The following is a 17415-nucleotide window of genomic DNA, read 5'->3' as shown; positions in this document are numbered from 1 at the left end:
TGATAGTGTAAACGCCTTTTGAAACAAACGGTGAGCTGACCGCGACTGGCCGCGTGCTTTCGTTGGTGACCCATGGGTGGAAGAATGAATGACTGTCGCAAAAAAAATTTGGAAACGCGTAGCGCCCGTTCGACGTCATGTCTTTCATAGGCGTTGGCTGGGACCGCGCTGACAGAAATACTTATCGGTACTTCCGAATTAACGGTAGTCGATTTAGCGAGTATTTAGTTGCAAGTTTCGGAGGTTGCGCAGAAGAGGAGAGCAGGCAGCCGCCGCCGCCAACCCCTACCCTACGGTGCCGCCGGCCGCCGTGCTGGTAATGGCACCATTTCGGCTTTATCCTCTCTTCCATGGTTTTACCTGGTTTCATCTTCTGTCCCCAGTTTGGATGTGTGCAGCCTCTAACTATGCCTCTCTATCACGGAGGCCTTTATTTGGCCATGTGCAGGGCACCAGACCGCCCAGACAAGGCAGCGCGTAGTTCGAATTATTCGTAGCGGAACTGACTCATTTTCGAATTAAAGGTCTTTTTATACACAGACCTTTATGGAGCTTGACCAGACCAAGTAGTGTAGTTCAAATTATCTATGTTCAAATTAACGAGTTTTGACTGTAGTTTTAGCTATCAAATGATTTATCCCTATGCCCCTAAAGCATAGCAAAAGGAGCCATCGCATTTCTTCTCATGAGGTGTTTCCGCGGGAACGAGCGCCTTGTATTTTGGTTCGTTGGCTTTCTTTAAAGCTTCGCCCCGCTGCACCTATGCACTGCAAGAAAGCAACTGTGGCAGAGCGCCGCTGATCAGTTTTTCATGTCGCGGGCGCTCGTTAGGTGATGTCCGGTTGATCGCAAAACATATTATACGACCACATTTTGTCAAAATTTCGAACATAGTAACTGGGATATCGTGTTTTCTGGGAATGTATTAACAGGGATAAAAATAGTGTAACTCTCTGCTAGATGTTTTACTGCCTGCGATTTTGAGCGTATGAAACGAGAAATCGTATGAACCGGGAAAATATCAAATGAGGCTCATGGTAGCGACACCTGTACTTCTTTTCTTGTCCCTTTTTAGCTTATGGAAGCTTTGTTTTTGGTGAGAGCAGTCTCTTTGTGATTAGACTGTGGTACCTTATCAATACACATTGACTTCAATTTGTTCTCTGTGTACATTTAACTCTCAATAAATCTGTTCTCAAATGGACAAAAGAAGGAAAAAAGCTCAGGCATAACAAGTGCATGCATAACCTTTGGTTAAACTTGCAGCTGCAAAGGACTACGTAAAGAAGCAGCGTACAAAGATATACTATACTCTGCAACAACTTTTCTTGACAATGCAGCCAAAGCTACAGCTGTAAAATGCCTTTCTTGCTATGCAGTGAAATAGTCCCAGGCTGCATTTAATATTGTTGTTTTTCTTTTAATGTACCATACATCAGTAATACTCCGAATAGTACTATATGGCAGAATATAGCATAATTACACACTTTCAGTATTAAAGAGCCATGGCCAAAATTGTTTTTTGATTGCAATAGAATGTTTAGACCGGTCCAGTTACAAGTAGTACCCACTGACGACACTAAGAACACAACTATACAGTAAGCAACATGCCATCTATCACCCTGCTGTCAAACAATTAGAAAAATGACATAGTTACAGATACACTGCTTATGTATCATTAATTCTCTTAACTGCCGAAAAAGTTGCCAGTCAGTGTAGCCGTGTGCATTACGTAGGGGAAAGTGAATACTGTTCCAAATTTTGAATATGAATCAAATATCTTTGTTATTTGATTTATATTCATGAAAACTGATATTCATAATTTTTCAAATATTCGAAAATTATCAAATACATCGAAAATTTCAAATTTATCACAGTTTCACCACAATGCTTGGCTGCGTGTACTGTGCAGCCAAGCATCCTCAAAATGCGATTGGGCCTTCGTGTGAAGAGGGGTCTTCACTTCTAATAAGAGGGTCTTCCCGACAGTGTGCGTAAAGCAAAATGCTTGACAAAACCGGGAAAAAACATTCTTTTTCTTGCTTTCATCTCAAATACATATAACAATCATGCAGGTGTTCATCAAATGAAATTGGTATGATGCAAACAGTTTTCAGCAAATTTTTCAGGCACTATTGATTAGTCAAACTTTCAGTTAATTCGGCATCTTTTCTCCGGTCCCTTGAAAGCCAAATTAATGAGAGTTTACTATATTCAGCAGCGATATGACAGCTCTACTGAGTTTCATAAGGTCCTTCCTGTACAAAAAAATCTGTATAAAATTTACTCTGCATTTTTCATTAGGATGTACACTTCTGAGCAATTCTAGTTTGATTTAATTTGCAAATAGTGCAGTGTGAATTCTGAAGTAAACAAGATGAACAATGCTTGCCATTTTCGAGCGCAGCTCTTTGGTGCCCGTTCCTGTGTTCTGCGACATCACCGTTGTCCCAACCAGCTCCATAAATAAATAAACTAAATACATCCTGTCTCCACTGTGAATTGAATCTCCATCCCTTGGATCCCCAGAAGAGCACTTTAACCAACTTCGCCACGCCCGGGATCGTTAAATGCACATCATAATTCTCGTCTACCGTGAGGATGATAGTAGCGATGACAGTGACCCTGCAATTAGTGATAATGACAATGATGACATTAGCAATGATAATGACAGTGGTGCATTTAGTTGATTATGATAATGAGAGCTAACATGATGCACCGTGTGCACCGGCAATGCTTAGGCTCTCGCATTTCTGCAGTGTGCAGGGCGTCTGCCAGCATCGCATGCTCCCGACATAAAAATGGATTCTGCCTAGAATATCAGTGAACTCTGATGCATTCAACGGAATACTGGTTGTGTTCGATGCAATGCTCGGTAGCCCACACCGCCCAGGCCGAAACGCATAGCCGTCGCCGTTTGTCACAGCGAACCGCCTGCTAAATAAATAGTTTATTCCCTACTAGTAGTTCATTCTGAGCCATGAGCGAGGCAGCCGGTAGAAGTCCTTCATTTGCCGCTGCGTGCACAGTTGCTTCACCTAGTGCTACCGCCGCCTTTCCTGTCGTAGCGCAGGCCAAATATGCGTTTAGATTAAGAACTGTTAGTGGAGTGTTTCTTGAAGAAGAAATATGTGTGAAAAATAAAAAGTTGTCTGTGATTGCATATACATGTCCTGCTCAAATTCTTTGCCTCAATCTATTGAAAACCTAAAACAGCTGATGGGCTGCGCTCAGATTTCACATCAAAAAGTAATGTAATCGTCAGAAATTTTTTTTTTAATTTACCGTTTTTCTTTTTTTTTTTCATTGAATCAGATATTCGATTCAATATTTAAAGGCATTTTTCTTCCATAATCGTATCCAATTCATAATCGCAAATTGCAATATTTGCACACCCCTAGTATTATGGAATATGTAGCTGGCAGCAAATATCTATGGGATGCTGCTTAGGAAGAAATTAATTCTAGTGCTTTCACGATCCCATCGCCTGGTATTATTCCAGCTGATAGCGCAAGAAAGGTAACTAGTTAAGCCTGTTTCACATGAAAGCGAAAACGCTAGCGATTTTTGCCGTGGCAACGCAAAAACCTATTTTCAGCTGTTGCGGCAGCGAGAGCAGCGAAAACGACGCAGGTCTGACACGTTCTAAATTTTTCGCTCTGTCGCTGTCGCTCACCGCTCAGTTCGCTGAATTGCTTGCATACGAACCGGCCTTTAGTTTTGCAGCTCAAAATACGAACGGACCATTTTTTGCCGAAATATAGAAGATTTCGTACAAAATATCATAATTGACGGAAATGCTGCCACTTACTATGTGAAAATAATTTGTTTTGAAAGTGCACATTAGGCTTGAAATTGCAACCACTTTGTTCACTGTTCCAAAAAATATTATTTACTACGGTCATTCTATGACACAAAAAAAAACTATATGAAGGATGCAAAATCGAACCGAAACAAAGAAATCACAGCAAGGTGCAACACACTCTAGGAAGAAGCTGTGAGATTGTTTCGTAAAAACTCATGTACATGACATGTCAAGGGGTTAAAGAGACACTGAGGGCAAACTGAAGCTAGCCTGTACTGGGAGACTGTGGATTCTTAATGAAAGACAGACCACTCTCCCACTCTCTTCAAAAACAAAGCTTTTATGAACTAAAAATGAATAAAAAACAAAATATGGCTAACATCCTGGCCTGCCAATTTTACAAGTTTACTTGCGAAATTGACCAGTCATGGTGGCAGGATAACCACTTCTGCCAGCATGTTTTGACAGAAATTTCTCATGCAGATCACAGAGATTATGCTAAACTACCGCCCACTTCAAACTCGTGCAACCGGTCTTACTCTGTGTGAAAATTACACGAGTCTGTCAGAATGGTGACAAAGTTTCAAAATCGATTTTCTCAACCATAATTGCATCTCATGCTGCTGGACAAACATTAACCCACCTAGAAATAACTGAAGAACCAATCTTTAATGAGAACAATGGTTGGCTGAAGCCTTCCCCACCATTCTTTTAAAAGCTGCTAATATTTAATGGGCTTGGTCGGCATGACTTCGCCAAAGCAATTTTTTTCCATAAGCCCATATCCTGTGAACATTTGGTGCCGACTGTACATAAAAGAGGAAGCAGGCAGGGAAAGCCCTGCCTAAGTGCTCTGATTCAACGGTGAGCATGCCATGCTCACCAAGGAACCCAATCTGATACAGTGAACTTCTGGTGGCAGTAGATGATTTTTCTCGGGTTGAGGCGGTGTTCTGCTGACTCTCTGAAGGCGGTTTCCCAACGGTGCTGGAAGCAGGATGGTGCTTGTGGGCCCCAGGAGGGGACAGAGCATTCAACACCACCGTCAGAGCAAAGGAGATGTCCATTTGGCGCATCTTGGGCACATCTGCACCAAGCAGGTGTTTTACAAACTAACACTAACAACTCGTCAAATATAGATTGAGCAACATGAAGGACCTAAGCAAATAACGAATTTCACCGTCACTGAAAAAGCATAAACATCAAATTTTTCACTCAATTCTTTCTTGTTTTTTCATGATGTGCAAGGCATCAAGCAAACTTCAAATTCACCTTCATTTGATAAACACTTCAAAACTGAATTGTATTCACTTGCTGCTGCTCTGGCTCGTGGAACAAAATGGTGATTATGTCACAATTTTTGTGGGCCTCGCGTGACCTTAGACCTACTAGTGACAAAACAGCCACTGTTCATCAGCTGAAACTGAAGCCGAAGCCGAAGAACAAATTAAATTCTTAATTATTAACCTTAGCCTATTATCTTTACCGCAGTTTGTTAATTATTTATCTGGCATGTCAGAAGCCCACATGGTGATTGATATTTATTCATGCCATTAGCGTCATCCCACACAAATAATACATGACGACATTTTTGGAGTCTCCACCTGTTTATTATATCACCACGCATAAGAAAGTAAAAACATAGAATTTACACAGCAACAAGCAAAAAGACAAAACTTGAAGAATCGACAGCTCACACAACACGATGTTGCTTTGGTGCTAATTGCGGAAGAGGACGATAAGGAGAAGAATGAACCACTCGCCTTTTACCCCGCTGCTGACTCTGATGCAGAGGGGAAGGATGAAGTTCATCAAGAATATCTCTGTCTTGTCAGTGCTTGTTAGGACAGATGAGCCTCCGCAAATGCTTTCCAGTGAAAGTGAATCCTACATGAAAAGAGGCAGATATAAGATTTGCTTTACGTAGCAAATGATGACTGGGGCTACTGACGTGTCAGTATAGTGTTTCTCAAATAGTTCACAAACAATATCATAGACTACAATGTAAAACTATCACAAAAGCTGGACTATTCAAACTGAAGTACTTCAAAACCTACAAATCAGGGCAAATAACCCCAGCCCTACTACTACTCCCAAGCACTAACAGTGGCCCACGATATGGCTCCCGAACCACTGAAGGACAAGGCCTTAGAGAAAGATGTGTTTTAATACAGCAAAGTATAGGACACCATTTAAATGTCGAGCACTCTTCAGGGCAGCATTTCTAGCAAAGGCACTGCCACTGAAGCACCATCCCACCTTTGACAGCATCTGTACCTGTGATGGGGTTGCCTGTGACGTAGTTACCTGTGACGCAGTTACCAGTGATGGGATTACCTATGAGGGGGTCACCTGTGATGGGGTTACCTACGTTGGGGTTACCCGTGACGGGTGCGCATTTCCAAACTGTAAATGGTACAAAGCAGGAAGTCTACCGCACTACCTAGAGAAATGTTAAATATTTGCAAGAACAGGTAAGAACACAATTAGAGACCCAAACTTTGTTGCTTATATGGTGTAATTGGCTAGCACTCTGCGTCTGAATGTATGTGGCTGCAATTCGAGTCCCACTATTGCTTGTACCTTTTAACTCGTTCGTAAGGTATTGCTTGTACCAAGGGGTGAGAGAATATATTGAAAATTTTGAACATGAATTGAATATGTTTGTTATTTTATTTACTTTCAAATTCAAAAGGCTGATATTCAGAATTTTTGAATATTCGAAATTTTCAGAATACGCCAAACATTTTTTTAATTCACCGCAGCTTCCCTGCATTGCGTGCTTCACCGCAATAATTCAATGCATTGCAGTGAAGCATCCATTGCAGTTAAGGATGCAGTGAAGCATCCTCAAAACGTAATGGAGACGTGTGAAAAGGGACCACAGGGCCTTTCCGACTGTGCGCACGCTTTTACTTAGGCTTCATCTGAAATGCCGACATCTATGATAAAGGTGTTCCTCAGACAAAATTACTGTGATACAGATGGTTTTCGGCAGTTTTTTACGCCCTTCAATATTTTGAGCTTTCAGTTAATTCAGACATTTTTTCTAGTCTCTTGAAGGCCGAAGTAACGAGAGTTTGCTGTACACCAGCAATGATACAGCTCCATTTATTTTTATGCAGGTCCTTCCTGTACTAAAAAAAAAACGGTGTACAGAATGCTCTGTCAAATTTATGCCGGATTGTTCAGTAGGGTACTGTACAGTAGTTCTAATTTATTTTTATTTGTATATGAATTCTGAAATAAACAAGACTAAGAGTGGTTGCTATTTCTTAATTTTCTCTTTTTTTTTCTTTTTGTCGTGATCAAATATTCAATGTTAGAAGGAATTGTTTTCCCCATATTTGTATTCAATTCATATTCGAAAATTTCAATATTCGCATGTGTGCCTGAGATTCCAGGCCAAGCACAGCACACCACGAGATGACACGTTCATGGTTGCAACAATAATTACGTGCAGAAAACAGCCTTTTTGGCTGACATTTCAATTGTTTATTGGAATTACAGGCCCCGAAACTGGGGGTGCATCCTTTACACAAATATATGCGGTACAAAATTTACCAACACATGTCGGAAACCAGATGGAAATTTCCATTAATAAAACCAAAGCCAGATGAAAATTTCTTGGTAAGTGTAGATGACTGCAAGGAAGTGCATACAAAAAGCATCTCAGTGGACGTACCCCAAGTGCGACCATCTGCATGGTCACGAGTCGGACGGCCACAGAGCAGAATCCCGGCGGTGGAGACTGGGCCAATGCTGCAGCTGAAACTGAGACGTTGCCACTGCTCTCAGCCACCAGGGAAGCATTCTGATCCCCAACAATGATGCTCTGGCAGATGGCAACTAGAGACTGAAACAAAAGGCACCAAACATTTTTGATGAGGGCTAAATGGTTGCTGCTAAACAACAAATCAACACATGTGCAAGAAAATGCACCCCCTTTCCTCCCCCTCCTCTCCCCCAAGATGTCTTACATGCACATTCGAGCAATACTGAGGGAAAGCAGTTTTGCAGGAATGCACTTTCTTTCTTGGCAAGGACCACGAATGCTCTATTTGCAATTGTCCCGCCTCTGGAAGGTATTTTATTGTGTTCATGTAAAATATATTTGGAAATACCTAGCATGCTCATGTCACCTTAGAGTGAGTCTGCACACTAGACAATAGACAAGCATAATGACTTGCACATGGTGCACTTAACCTTGAAGACTTGCATGGGCATGAGCAAACAACAAGAAAAGAAGCGGTGAGTACAGAACCCAAAAGAAGACAGAAGCAAGCAGCTCAGGAATGGAGAAAAACTCAGCAGTACAATGTATGAACAAGACAACACGCACTAACATGATTTCAACGTTTTTTTGTTGTCGTTTTTTGGGGGTGTTTGGCGAGGAAAGCCATCCCGCCTCCGAGCAAAGCAGCGCCACAGTTTTGCAGCAGCTCTCTAAAACCTACCATCAGGAGAGTCAGCTGGACCACAGTAGCTTCAAAACCTTCAATGAATGGAGCCCACAGAGCGAGGCGAGACTTTCCCCACCAGAAAAACAAGATCACTGAACGAGTGGGTAACAACACTTCATATGCCTACTAAGATAGCTAAGGTAGCATAGTGAAGAAAACATTGTTGCAGCATGCTTCAGAATTTCCAGTTGCGCTCCGGTTTACTACGGCTAACAGAATTTTCCACAAAGCCAAGTAGTGAGTAAGAAACTTGCCTTCAGATGTGGCAGGTGAGCAATGTATGGATGCTTGTACAAGGTCATGTAGACTCCTTTCAGTAAGTTCCGAGCTGCATCCCAGTCAACGAGCCTCTGGAATAAAATGCACATCAGTCACTTTGGTTTGGCTTCTGTGATCAAGGAAAGCCTACATTCATTTGCAGTATTCCTATTTCTCTATGCATTTTGTCAAACACACGCACACGCATGCACGCACGGTGCAATTAGAATTGTTAATAGAATTTACCTTGTTCTATTGAGTTTGTTGTTGACAAGCTTGAATGACTTTATTAAGGCAGCTACGGTACCCTCTTTTTTGAAGGAACATTAAGGGACCGGTGTGGTTTATGGGGTTTACTGTTCCTAAACGACTCACGTTGCAAGAGACACCGTAATGGAGCGCTCCAAAAATTTAGACCACCCGGGGTTCCTTAGCGTGCACTGGCATCGCACTGTACACGGCCGCCTTGTGTTCCGCCTCAATCAAGAAGTGGCCACCGCAGCAAGGCATCAAGGGACCAGACTAATGCGTTATCAGGAGTTCTGTTTACAGACAATTAATTTACTATTTCCACCTGTAAAGTACAGTGGGGATGGCTATTTATTTCCCCCTGAAAAAGGACTTTATATTTTCTTCACCTGTTGCAGAATTTTCTTTTTTTTTATAGCGCCACCCGTACTTGACAGGCTGCTCAGAAACAGTTCCGAAACCTCCCCTTGTTGAAAGCAGTTTTCCAGAATTTGCACTGCCGATTCTGCCTGCACAGGTGTCATCGCAGTGTCACCGGTGGTCTTATTTCAGACTCGGCGTCTTCATTGTTTTCGCAGCAAATGTCACCTACAATGTTTTGCATTGTGTTTTCTGGACATGTTGTCATATTATTATCAGTGTGAACATACTCATCACACTGAATTCGAAATGCGACACAATTCCCAGATATCAGATTTTCCTCAGCTGCATCATGGACAAAGCTCAAGCATCATCAAGGAGGTGCTGAATGGCGCTGAGTACGTCCACCTTGCACTGCTTGCCTTGGTTAATGCACAACTGCATCCTCCAAAGAAGGTTTCTACAAAAGTGAGCCTTGAACACTTGGATCACACCTTGAACCAGCAGGAATTTAAGCTGAACGAACTTGGGAGCGCGCACAGGTCCGTTTCCAAGGCAATTATCGACAATGGACAAAACTTTCCTCTTCTCCCACGAGAAGCGCGCATCCTCGTGGCAAATCAACTCTCTGGAAATGACTTGCTTCATCCATGCCTCACCTCTAGTTCGACAAAAAAAAGCAATGGTGCAACGTTTTTAAGACACCGGCGATGTTTCGGTTTTTCTGATCACAGCGGTTTCAGTCTGTCAGTTTCAGTCATTATTGGCACCAATCAGAACAATCAACCTGTCATTACTAAACTTATTCACCTCGGTGCACTGCTCACCTTGACGACAAAGATTCTGAGGGAAGGAATTCGAAAAGCAGTGGCATTTGATGTACACTGCAGACTTTCTTTGGATCGCACCCCTTAAGAACCCTCCGGCGCACCAGCTTCCATGTTCTGCTCCTTAAACCTCATCAGCCAACGTTTACTGCACACAAAGTAAGTTTCTGATGCCAAATGAAGAATAAAGTATTCCACTTTCGAGCAAATAAGCGGCCCCCATTGGTGGGGACGTTTTCACTCAGAGCTCTCTCTCTCAACATCCAGTGCACCAGGCACTTCTCCAAATCCTCATGGTCAGCCACTCGTCTTTTTCATTCTGGGTCGAAACGTAACGTCGCAAAGATCTCCCGCAGCTTCACTCACTCTGAAGTATCCTTGTTGAGCTGGCCTTGTGGACAGTGTACTTCACTGCGAGCGCCGTTTTCACGAAGTGGCCACTCTAGAAATTGTCGATGATTCCCAACTTTCTTTCTAGCACAAACTCACTGTGCAGGTGCTTCTGTGTTTCCACTGTCAAAACTTAGCAAAGCTGGTGGGGAGGAGAGAAGGCTTTTTTTAAACTTTGTTTCGGGTCTTCCTTCATTTCCATTTAAGTGATGGTCGGATTATCTGAGTTCCTACAAGCGAGGTTTTTTACACTGCCTTAGTACAAAACTAACAAACTCTGAGACTTTTGTCCTGCTTAAGCAGCAGTTCTGTTTAACCCAATTTTGTTTATTGAGATTCTGCTGCAGCAATAAACAGGACTGATTGACAAGAACAGCTGTCAACAAATAGGCGTTCTTATACCTTATTCAATCTGTACAGATGCTGCTAATATTTCCCCAGTGAACTACTATAACCACTTCCTCAATCATAATCCTATATATTATGTCTCGTTTCTTACTGATACAAAGTTAAGTATATATTGTGTCAAAAAGTCTCTCTTTCGATTATTTCATGCAAGAACAAAAAATGAACTGCACAGACCCCTGACACCTATTAACCGGAGATCTGAGTAAATCACACTGTTATGGCTAGAGCCCTTGGCTGCTGATCAAAAGGTGATGGGGTCATATCCCAACTGCAGCAATCATGTTTCAAAGGAGCCAAAACACAAAGTGCACGTTAAGGAATCCTAGGTGGTCTAAATAATTCTGCTATCCTCCACTTAAGTGCCCCTGATAGACTAGGTATCATTTTGGGACGTTATATACCCCATAACTTATGAAAAAAAATTATGTATACAGTATACATAAAGCAGACACCTGGAACAGAACAGTGCTTTAATTAAACTCTTGTTATTAATAAGTAGCTAAATGCTTTTAAATGCTTCGGTCGATTTCAGTTTCACGTCAACCCAGGCCCCATCAGTACAACTCAAGAAAAATCGGCCACCCTGCTGCCATCTTGCTGGCAGAACAGAAAGCTAAAAAGTGCAGTATGTAGTGAAAAGACTTCTATGATGGCTGGCAGAGGATTACCCGTATGGCTGGCTTCTTGGCAATCTTGGTGAAGGTCTTGTCCAGCCGGCGTATGACCATGATCAGGGCGGGCCTCATGGCTTCCTGGGCCCACTCGGACTGGGGCAGCACCTCGTTGAGGTAGCGTCGCAGGCCCCGGCATGCCATGGTCTGGGGGTCGTAGGGCGCCATCTTGAGCAGGCTGTGAGCCACCTCTGCCAGGCGCTACACGGCAGAAACAGAGGCCCTTATGGATTCAGTTTCATTCACATGGAACGGAATTTCTGAAATCTGGTACAGCACACTTCAGATCAGCTTAATGGTGCTCAATACAAAGTCGCAAGCATGTGCGAGCTATAAACAATGCTCTCTTCGTCTTGCCAAACAACTTGCACAGCTTAGTATGGTCTGAGAATTGCAGATTACGGACAGCGCTTCAAGAAGACATTAAACTACCAAAATCAAAGCTTACTATATGCACGCTTGATTAACCATCTGGCAAGCGCACTCATGCACGATGTGCCAATTTGCTGCGTAAATCCCCGGTGACTTCCATGCAAGTCGTGTTTTCAGCATACTGTTTTTCTTCAAGAAAAAGCTGAACCTTGGCATCAGTGGATGTGAATTTAAACAATAAGACCAAAAAACGTCTGGGATTCATCATAACATGCAGCGGGATAATAAAAAAAACAAGCTTTGCGAAAATAAAAATTTCGACCTTCGCGCAACTCGGCTCCCTGCAGAAGCATATACAGGAACACTGGTGTGCTTTTGTTCCAAATTCCCTATGATGGTGGCAATAAATACAAACATTTTTCAGACCATACATTCTTAATTTTCTTTTCTTTTTCACTACAGAATGCCCAAATTTTTGCACCTGATCAAAAAGGAGACATTGCAGGTAAGGCTTACCACCTGTGGAGCCAATCTTGTTGCACTCCTATTTACACAATGTCGACTGGAAACACAACAAGAGGTCAAATTTCAGCCCCCAATAGTAAGCTGACCAAATCTGTTTGTGTTCTATTCTGAATATAAAATAATGCAAACACTGCCAACAAATGCAGAGAAGTAACGCGCTAGAACAATATTGACAGTTTAGTGCCAAGTCTGCTTCACTCTCTAAGCAACTGACTTCTATTCACGCATATTGTAGGCTGCACATCTATTCTCTATCCTTCGACCTAAAATGAGGAAAGACAAGCAGGCAATGGCATTACCACAAAGTGGCCAGTACCTGACCCAATGACAGGTGGTCTAACAAGCATTCTCCCCTCTTTTGCTGTACAGCAGAAGTGGAAGTGAAGTTTTTGGCTGTACAGCAATTAAGAGAGGGTTTTGCTGGTTTTTCAACGTCTGCTCTCCTTTGCCGAGATGGATGTGAAGACTTGTTGTTATAGTCCATAGCTTTTCACAGTTAACAGTTTTTTCTGCAGGCTAGAACCGCTGCAGCACATACACACCAAGAAAACAAAATCACGGCTCACTAAGAACTGCACGTACCAGGTGGCACTTGACATCCAGAAGTTCGGTGGCCTTGCTGGGTAAGTCGGGTATCTTTTTGCTCAAGTCAGCCAAGCGAGCTGAACATTTGGTAAGGAACTCGGCCACTACCGACAATAGCGTATCCCGTGGCTGTCGAAACTCGAGCCGCAGAAGGTCACTATCTTCATCGTCCCGTTCGTAGTGAATTCCACCTGGCTTCCTCGACCCATACAGTGTTTCATTCACAAACCTGAAACAGCAAGCGCACTTGGGTGCTGTCTATCTAGTTTGAATCGGTGCCACGAAACAAGAAGAGAAGCACAGCTATGGTGTGAAATTGAACAGTGCTACCTTTTTTCTCAATTTTCAAGACATTCCCCACAACCACAGACTAACTCTCCGCCCACCACAGCAGTGTATGAATGCATCAGGTCACAAAGTCATAGCTCTCAAGCAAAGAATGGGGCAACTCAAACAGTGCTCTGCAAAAGAAATAATAATTGAGCGCAGTTTTATATAGCCTATAGCTATTCAGAAAACTCCTCTAAGTATACAAAGTATATAAAACCCATCATGCAACTCAGCTGTCTGTGCAATTCTTTTTACTCTGAACAATAATAAGTAACTAAAAGGGGACTCAGTGTAAACTTCAAAACCATAAATGCGAATTCTGTGACACTGCCCCGCCGGGGTGGTACGTGGTAAGACGCCCGACTACTGTCCGGAATACCCGGGTTCGAACCCGACCTCGGCGGCTGCGTTTCAATGGAGGCGAAACGAAGAGGCGTCCGTGTGCTGTGCGATGTCAGCGCACGTTAAAGATCCCCAGGTGGTCAAAATTACTCCATAGCCCTCCACTACGGCTCCTCTTTCTCTCTTTATACTTTCACTCCCACCTTCCTCCCTTCCCTTACAGCGTGGTTCAGGTGTCCACAGACACAAGTGTGACAGATACTGCGCCTTTCCCTTCCTGTGAACCAATTATTACTATTATTAATCCTATGACACACACTGCAATAAAAACAACCACCGCAATAGCTTGTGATGATTATCATAACCACTGCCAAGATGCTAAAATTCTAGAGAACTGGATGTGCATATCACGAGCACATTTACTAAGAGTAGACTGATAGCTATTATTTAAGGCACTTGGTATGCAAATGCGTACATAGCAAACTCAAGGCTTCTTCCCCAAGTGTATGCTAGCTAGCACTGCTTTCTTCATTTCAAGCAAATTTAGAATGCGGCACATTGCAAATACAGTCGAGCCCGGATATACCAAACTCGAAGGGAATCACGAAATAGTTACTGATAATTCGATATACAGAAATCGGATTGAGACACTGCTTGTGATCGTGAAAAATGATACCATATTTGTCGTGTAATCAACCCACTCCCATAATGAACCCACCCTTCACTTTTGCCACCGAGAATTTGAAAAAAAAAAAAAAAGCGTTAGTGGCACACCTCTCTGTTTCACAAGCACTAGTTGACCGCTCTCTTCCCCATTGCTCCACCAAGTCGTCTAGCTTGAACCATGACACTAAGGCAATCTTTTAAAACTGCAATATTCTACAACAAACAATATAACAGTGATGAGAAGCTGGCATATACTTGTTACTCTATTCATTGTATGAAATTCCTTCAGCGCTCTGCAAGTGCCTTGTGGCATAAAAACTGGGAGTCACCTTGTGAATGCATGCTAGCTTACCTTGATGGCAGGTCTTCCTCAACTTCGAAAGGAGGCGAACAAGCACCTCGTGAGGCATTCTTGATGCTAGAACCCCTCAGGTCGATTGCTTTTTGAGGTCCTGTGTAATTTCTGCATAGCAGTCAAAAGGGCAACAAAAGCACATCATATAAAGAGATGAACTTCAAAAGGGCCACACCAATGAAATACGGCAAACCTGCCAGAAGTTGCTAGACATACTGTCATAATTCAGATAATGATCACTTGTTTTGTCAGAGTAATGGAATGCTAGACATATAGACTGTTGTCCAAATAATTACTGCCTGTTTTGGGAAAACTGGAAGCTCCCAGTCACTGGGTAAAGAATGCTCACCTATGAAGTCTTTTTCCTTACGGCAAAGTGTTATTCAGTTAAGAGCATCTGGAACAGTTAATTGCCTTCCCTGCTCACAGCTAATCCCTACCTTCACTCCCCTGTACAACCTAGCATCTGCAAGCCTTTACGCTAATGTAAGCATGTGCTCGAGCCCTATGTACTACTAGTTGCCCTCTAAACTTGCTCTTTTCTTTGTTCATTTGTGTTTATTAATTGCTATCCTCCATTTCTGGCAGCGACATTTAATGAAGATATACGCTAAGCATATGCGATACTGCAGTCAAGCCAAGGTGGCAAGGAAAGCTCAGGTTTGTATTTATGAGGTTTAACATCCCATAGCGACTTGGGCAAGAGGGATGCTGTAGAGGAGGGCTCCGGAAATTTCAACCACTTGGGGTTATTTAATGTGCACTGACATCGCACAGCACATGAGGCAACCTTAGGAAGGACTCGATACATCATCAGCCTAGGCAGAACTGACAAGATTCATTAACGGCACGATTGAACTGCATTATTTCACTGTAAGTGAGCACCAAGTTCTAGCTAAACACTTGGTATTAGTCGAAGTAGAACGAAGAACCGATGACAAAGTGGAGGATGCTGGCCTGCCAGGATTACAATTCATCAAGCTGATCCCCAGCGTCATTTATGTACAGCCATCACTTCAGTTGAACAAGCAGTATCTTTGCACGTACATTCGTAAGCAAACTTGTTTACAGCACTGAACCAGTGTGCTGTGAACCAATCATAAAATGCAACTGCTGTGGTAAATGCAATGTGCTTGCTTCTTGAGAAGGGAGACTATACAGAATGCAGCTTTGTTTCAGCTCAAACAACGACTGTGAATCCAGTACATTCAGTAAAACTTGGCTTCATTTAATGTGCAGAGGACCACTCAAGCACTTCGAGGTAAACCTGCTCACATCTGTACGCTGTGGTGTGAACACGAAGGCGCATGCAATAGATGCCATCTTCTGTTCCTGCTTTCAGCTGCAAACAGTTCAATTCTGAGACATAAAATGGGTTAAGTGCAATGCACCGATAGTGCCTAGTGTGCAAGCCTACCTTGCCAGCAAGTTAAGTCTACCTTTCTAACCGCTTTACAATTTTTCTTACCCGTCAGCTACTACTTACTGAAGATTTACTTGCCTCATGATGCCCCAATTGCTTCACTTTAATGTTTGACACTGCGAACGATGAAACGCAAGTGCTTAGAATAAACATGCTCCAATGTGAATGTATGAAACGCAGAGAAGAAAAACTTCTCTTCTCGCTGCTATAGCTGTGGAGAGCAATAGGATATGATAACTTCCACCTCTTCCGTCTTGTTAATGCGCAAAAAGGAATAAAGCAGCACTGCCAAGGCTCCTTTTTTGCCATAACACTCCCAAGACGACATAAGTGATGATACCCAGCACCAGCAGCACTCATCCTGAATCCTCAGAGCAAGTTTATGGATTGTACCACAGTGTGACCACAGTGTGGCATTGATGGCGTAAAAATCACCAGTAAGTTCATAAGAAAATTATGAAAACAATGTCGGAATGTGCTGATGAAGCCCTCGCAAAGGAGCACACAAACAGTTCTGCGTGCTGCCGATCCTTCTTGGACCGGTGCTTGATGCCCGCAAAGGAGCACACAAACAGTTCTGCGTGCTGCCGATCCTTCTTGGACCGGTGCTTGATGCCGCCACAGCATGGCATCAGTTTCGTGAAAATTTCCAATACATTTGCCCTAATCAGTATAATCAATTTCAGCGAAAATGCTCATGACCAGTGGATGCAATGTTCACCAAATATCACAGCACAATACCACCTACGAGAAGATCAGAGTAAAATAAACCATTTGGGAGTCCTAGCACAGTACAGCATATGAAACTTTGGGCTGCCTGCTACAAATAGGGCAGCAAAATTTGCTCAAGATAGTGCTGTTTAATGCAACTATTCTTTCACTCATTCAAAATGATTAAACTTGCTCAGGTTCTCTCTGAGCCCCAGCTTTTGAATGCACCAACATCGCTGAGACAGCTGCAGGCATCGAAACAAATCTGGTGAGCGCCGCACATTTGCCAGCTGCAGACATGAAACAAACCTGGTGAGCGCCTCGCAGTTGCTGATCAGGGTCTTCATGCACACAGACACATTGTGGATCATCTGCAGCTCAGCCCGTGGGCCCCCAGGAGTCTCCTTCTTGGTTGTCAGGGACTGCAGGTGCTGCAGGTAGAAGGGCAGTACCGCCTCCAGGATAGTCTGCGAAGGTGGAAAAATAAGAAGCCAGCACAGTGATCCCATAGACACGTCTGACATACATAATAATAATGGCCACCTCTTTCACAGCACCCGCTGACTTCATAAATAATACACAGACACTTTCGAGAAGTATGCAGCTCTCTTTGTGATACACTTTCTAATGAAAGCTATCATATGCAACTATAATATTCATGCAGCTTAACAAGGT

The 17415-nt window shown here is 43.0% G+C and overlaps 1 protein-coding gene across 1 annotated transcript in view; it reads right to left on the bottom strand.

The window, feature by feature from the left end:
• The window catches only part of unc80 (unc80, NALCN channel complex subunit), a 156761-nt gene that overhangs the window by 33803 nt on the left and 105543 nt on the right, over positions 1-17415 (bottom strand). Inside the window, exons 48-55 of the mRNA XM_084595224.1 lie at positions 17050-17207; positions 14604-14714; positions 12911-13142; positions 11429-11632; positions 8523-8618; positions 7491-7661; positions 5569-5692; positions 4689-4892 (exon numbers count right to left, since the gene is read on the bottom strand). Of these exons, the coding sequence (XP_084451350.1) occupies positions 4689-4892; positions 5569-5692; positions 7491-7661; positions 8523-8618; positions 11429-11632; positions 12911-13142; positions 14604-14714; positions 17050-17207 (1300 nt within the window). The remainder of the gene's footprint in view (positions 1-4688; positions 4893-5568; positions 5693-7490; positions 7662-8522; positions 8619-11428; positions 11633-12910; positions 13143-14603; positions 14715-17049; positions 17208-17415) is intronic.

Source organism: Amblyomma maculatum, chromosome 2, assembly GCF_055883805.1.
Source record: "Amblyomma maculatum isolate TAMU_Amacu chromosome 2, ASM5588380v1, whole genome shotgun sequence".
Taxonomy (NCBI): domain Eukaryota; kingdom Metazoa; phylum Arthropoda; class Arachnida; order Ixodida; family Ixodidae; genus Amblyomma; species Amblyomma maculatum.
This window is presented reverse-complemented; position numbering and strand designations above follow the sequence as displayed.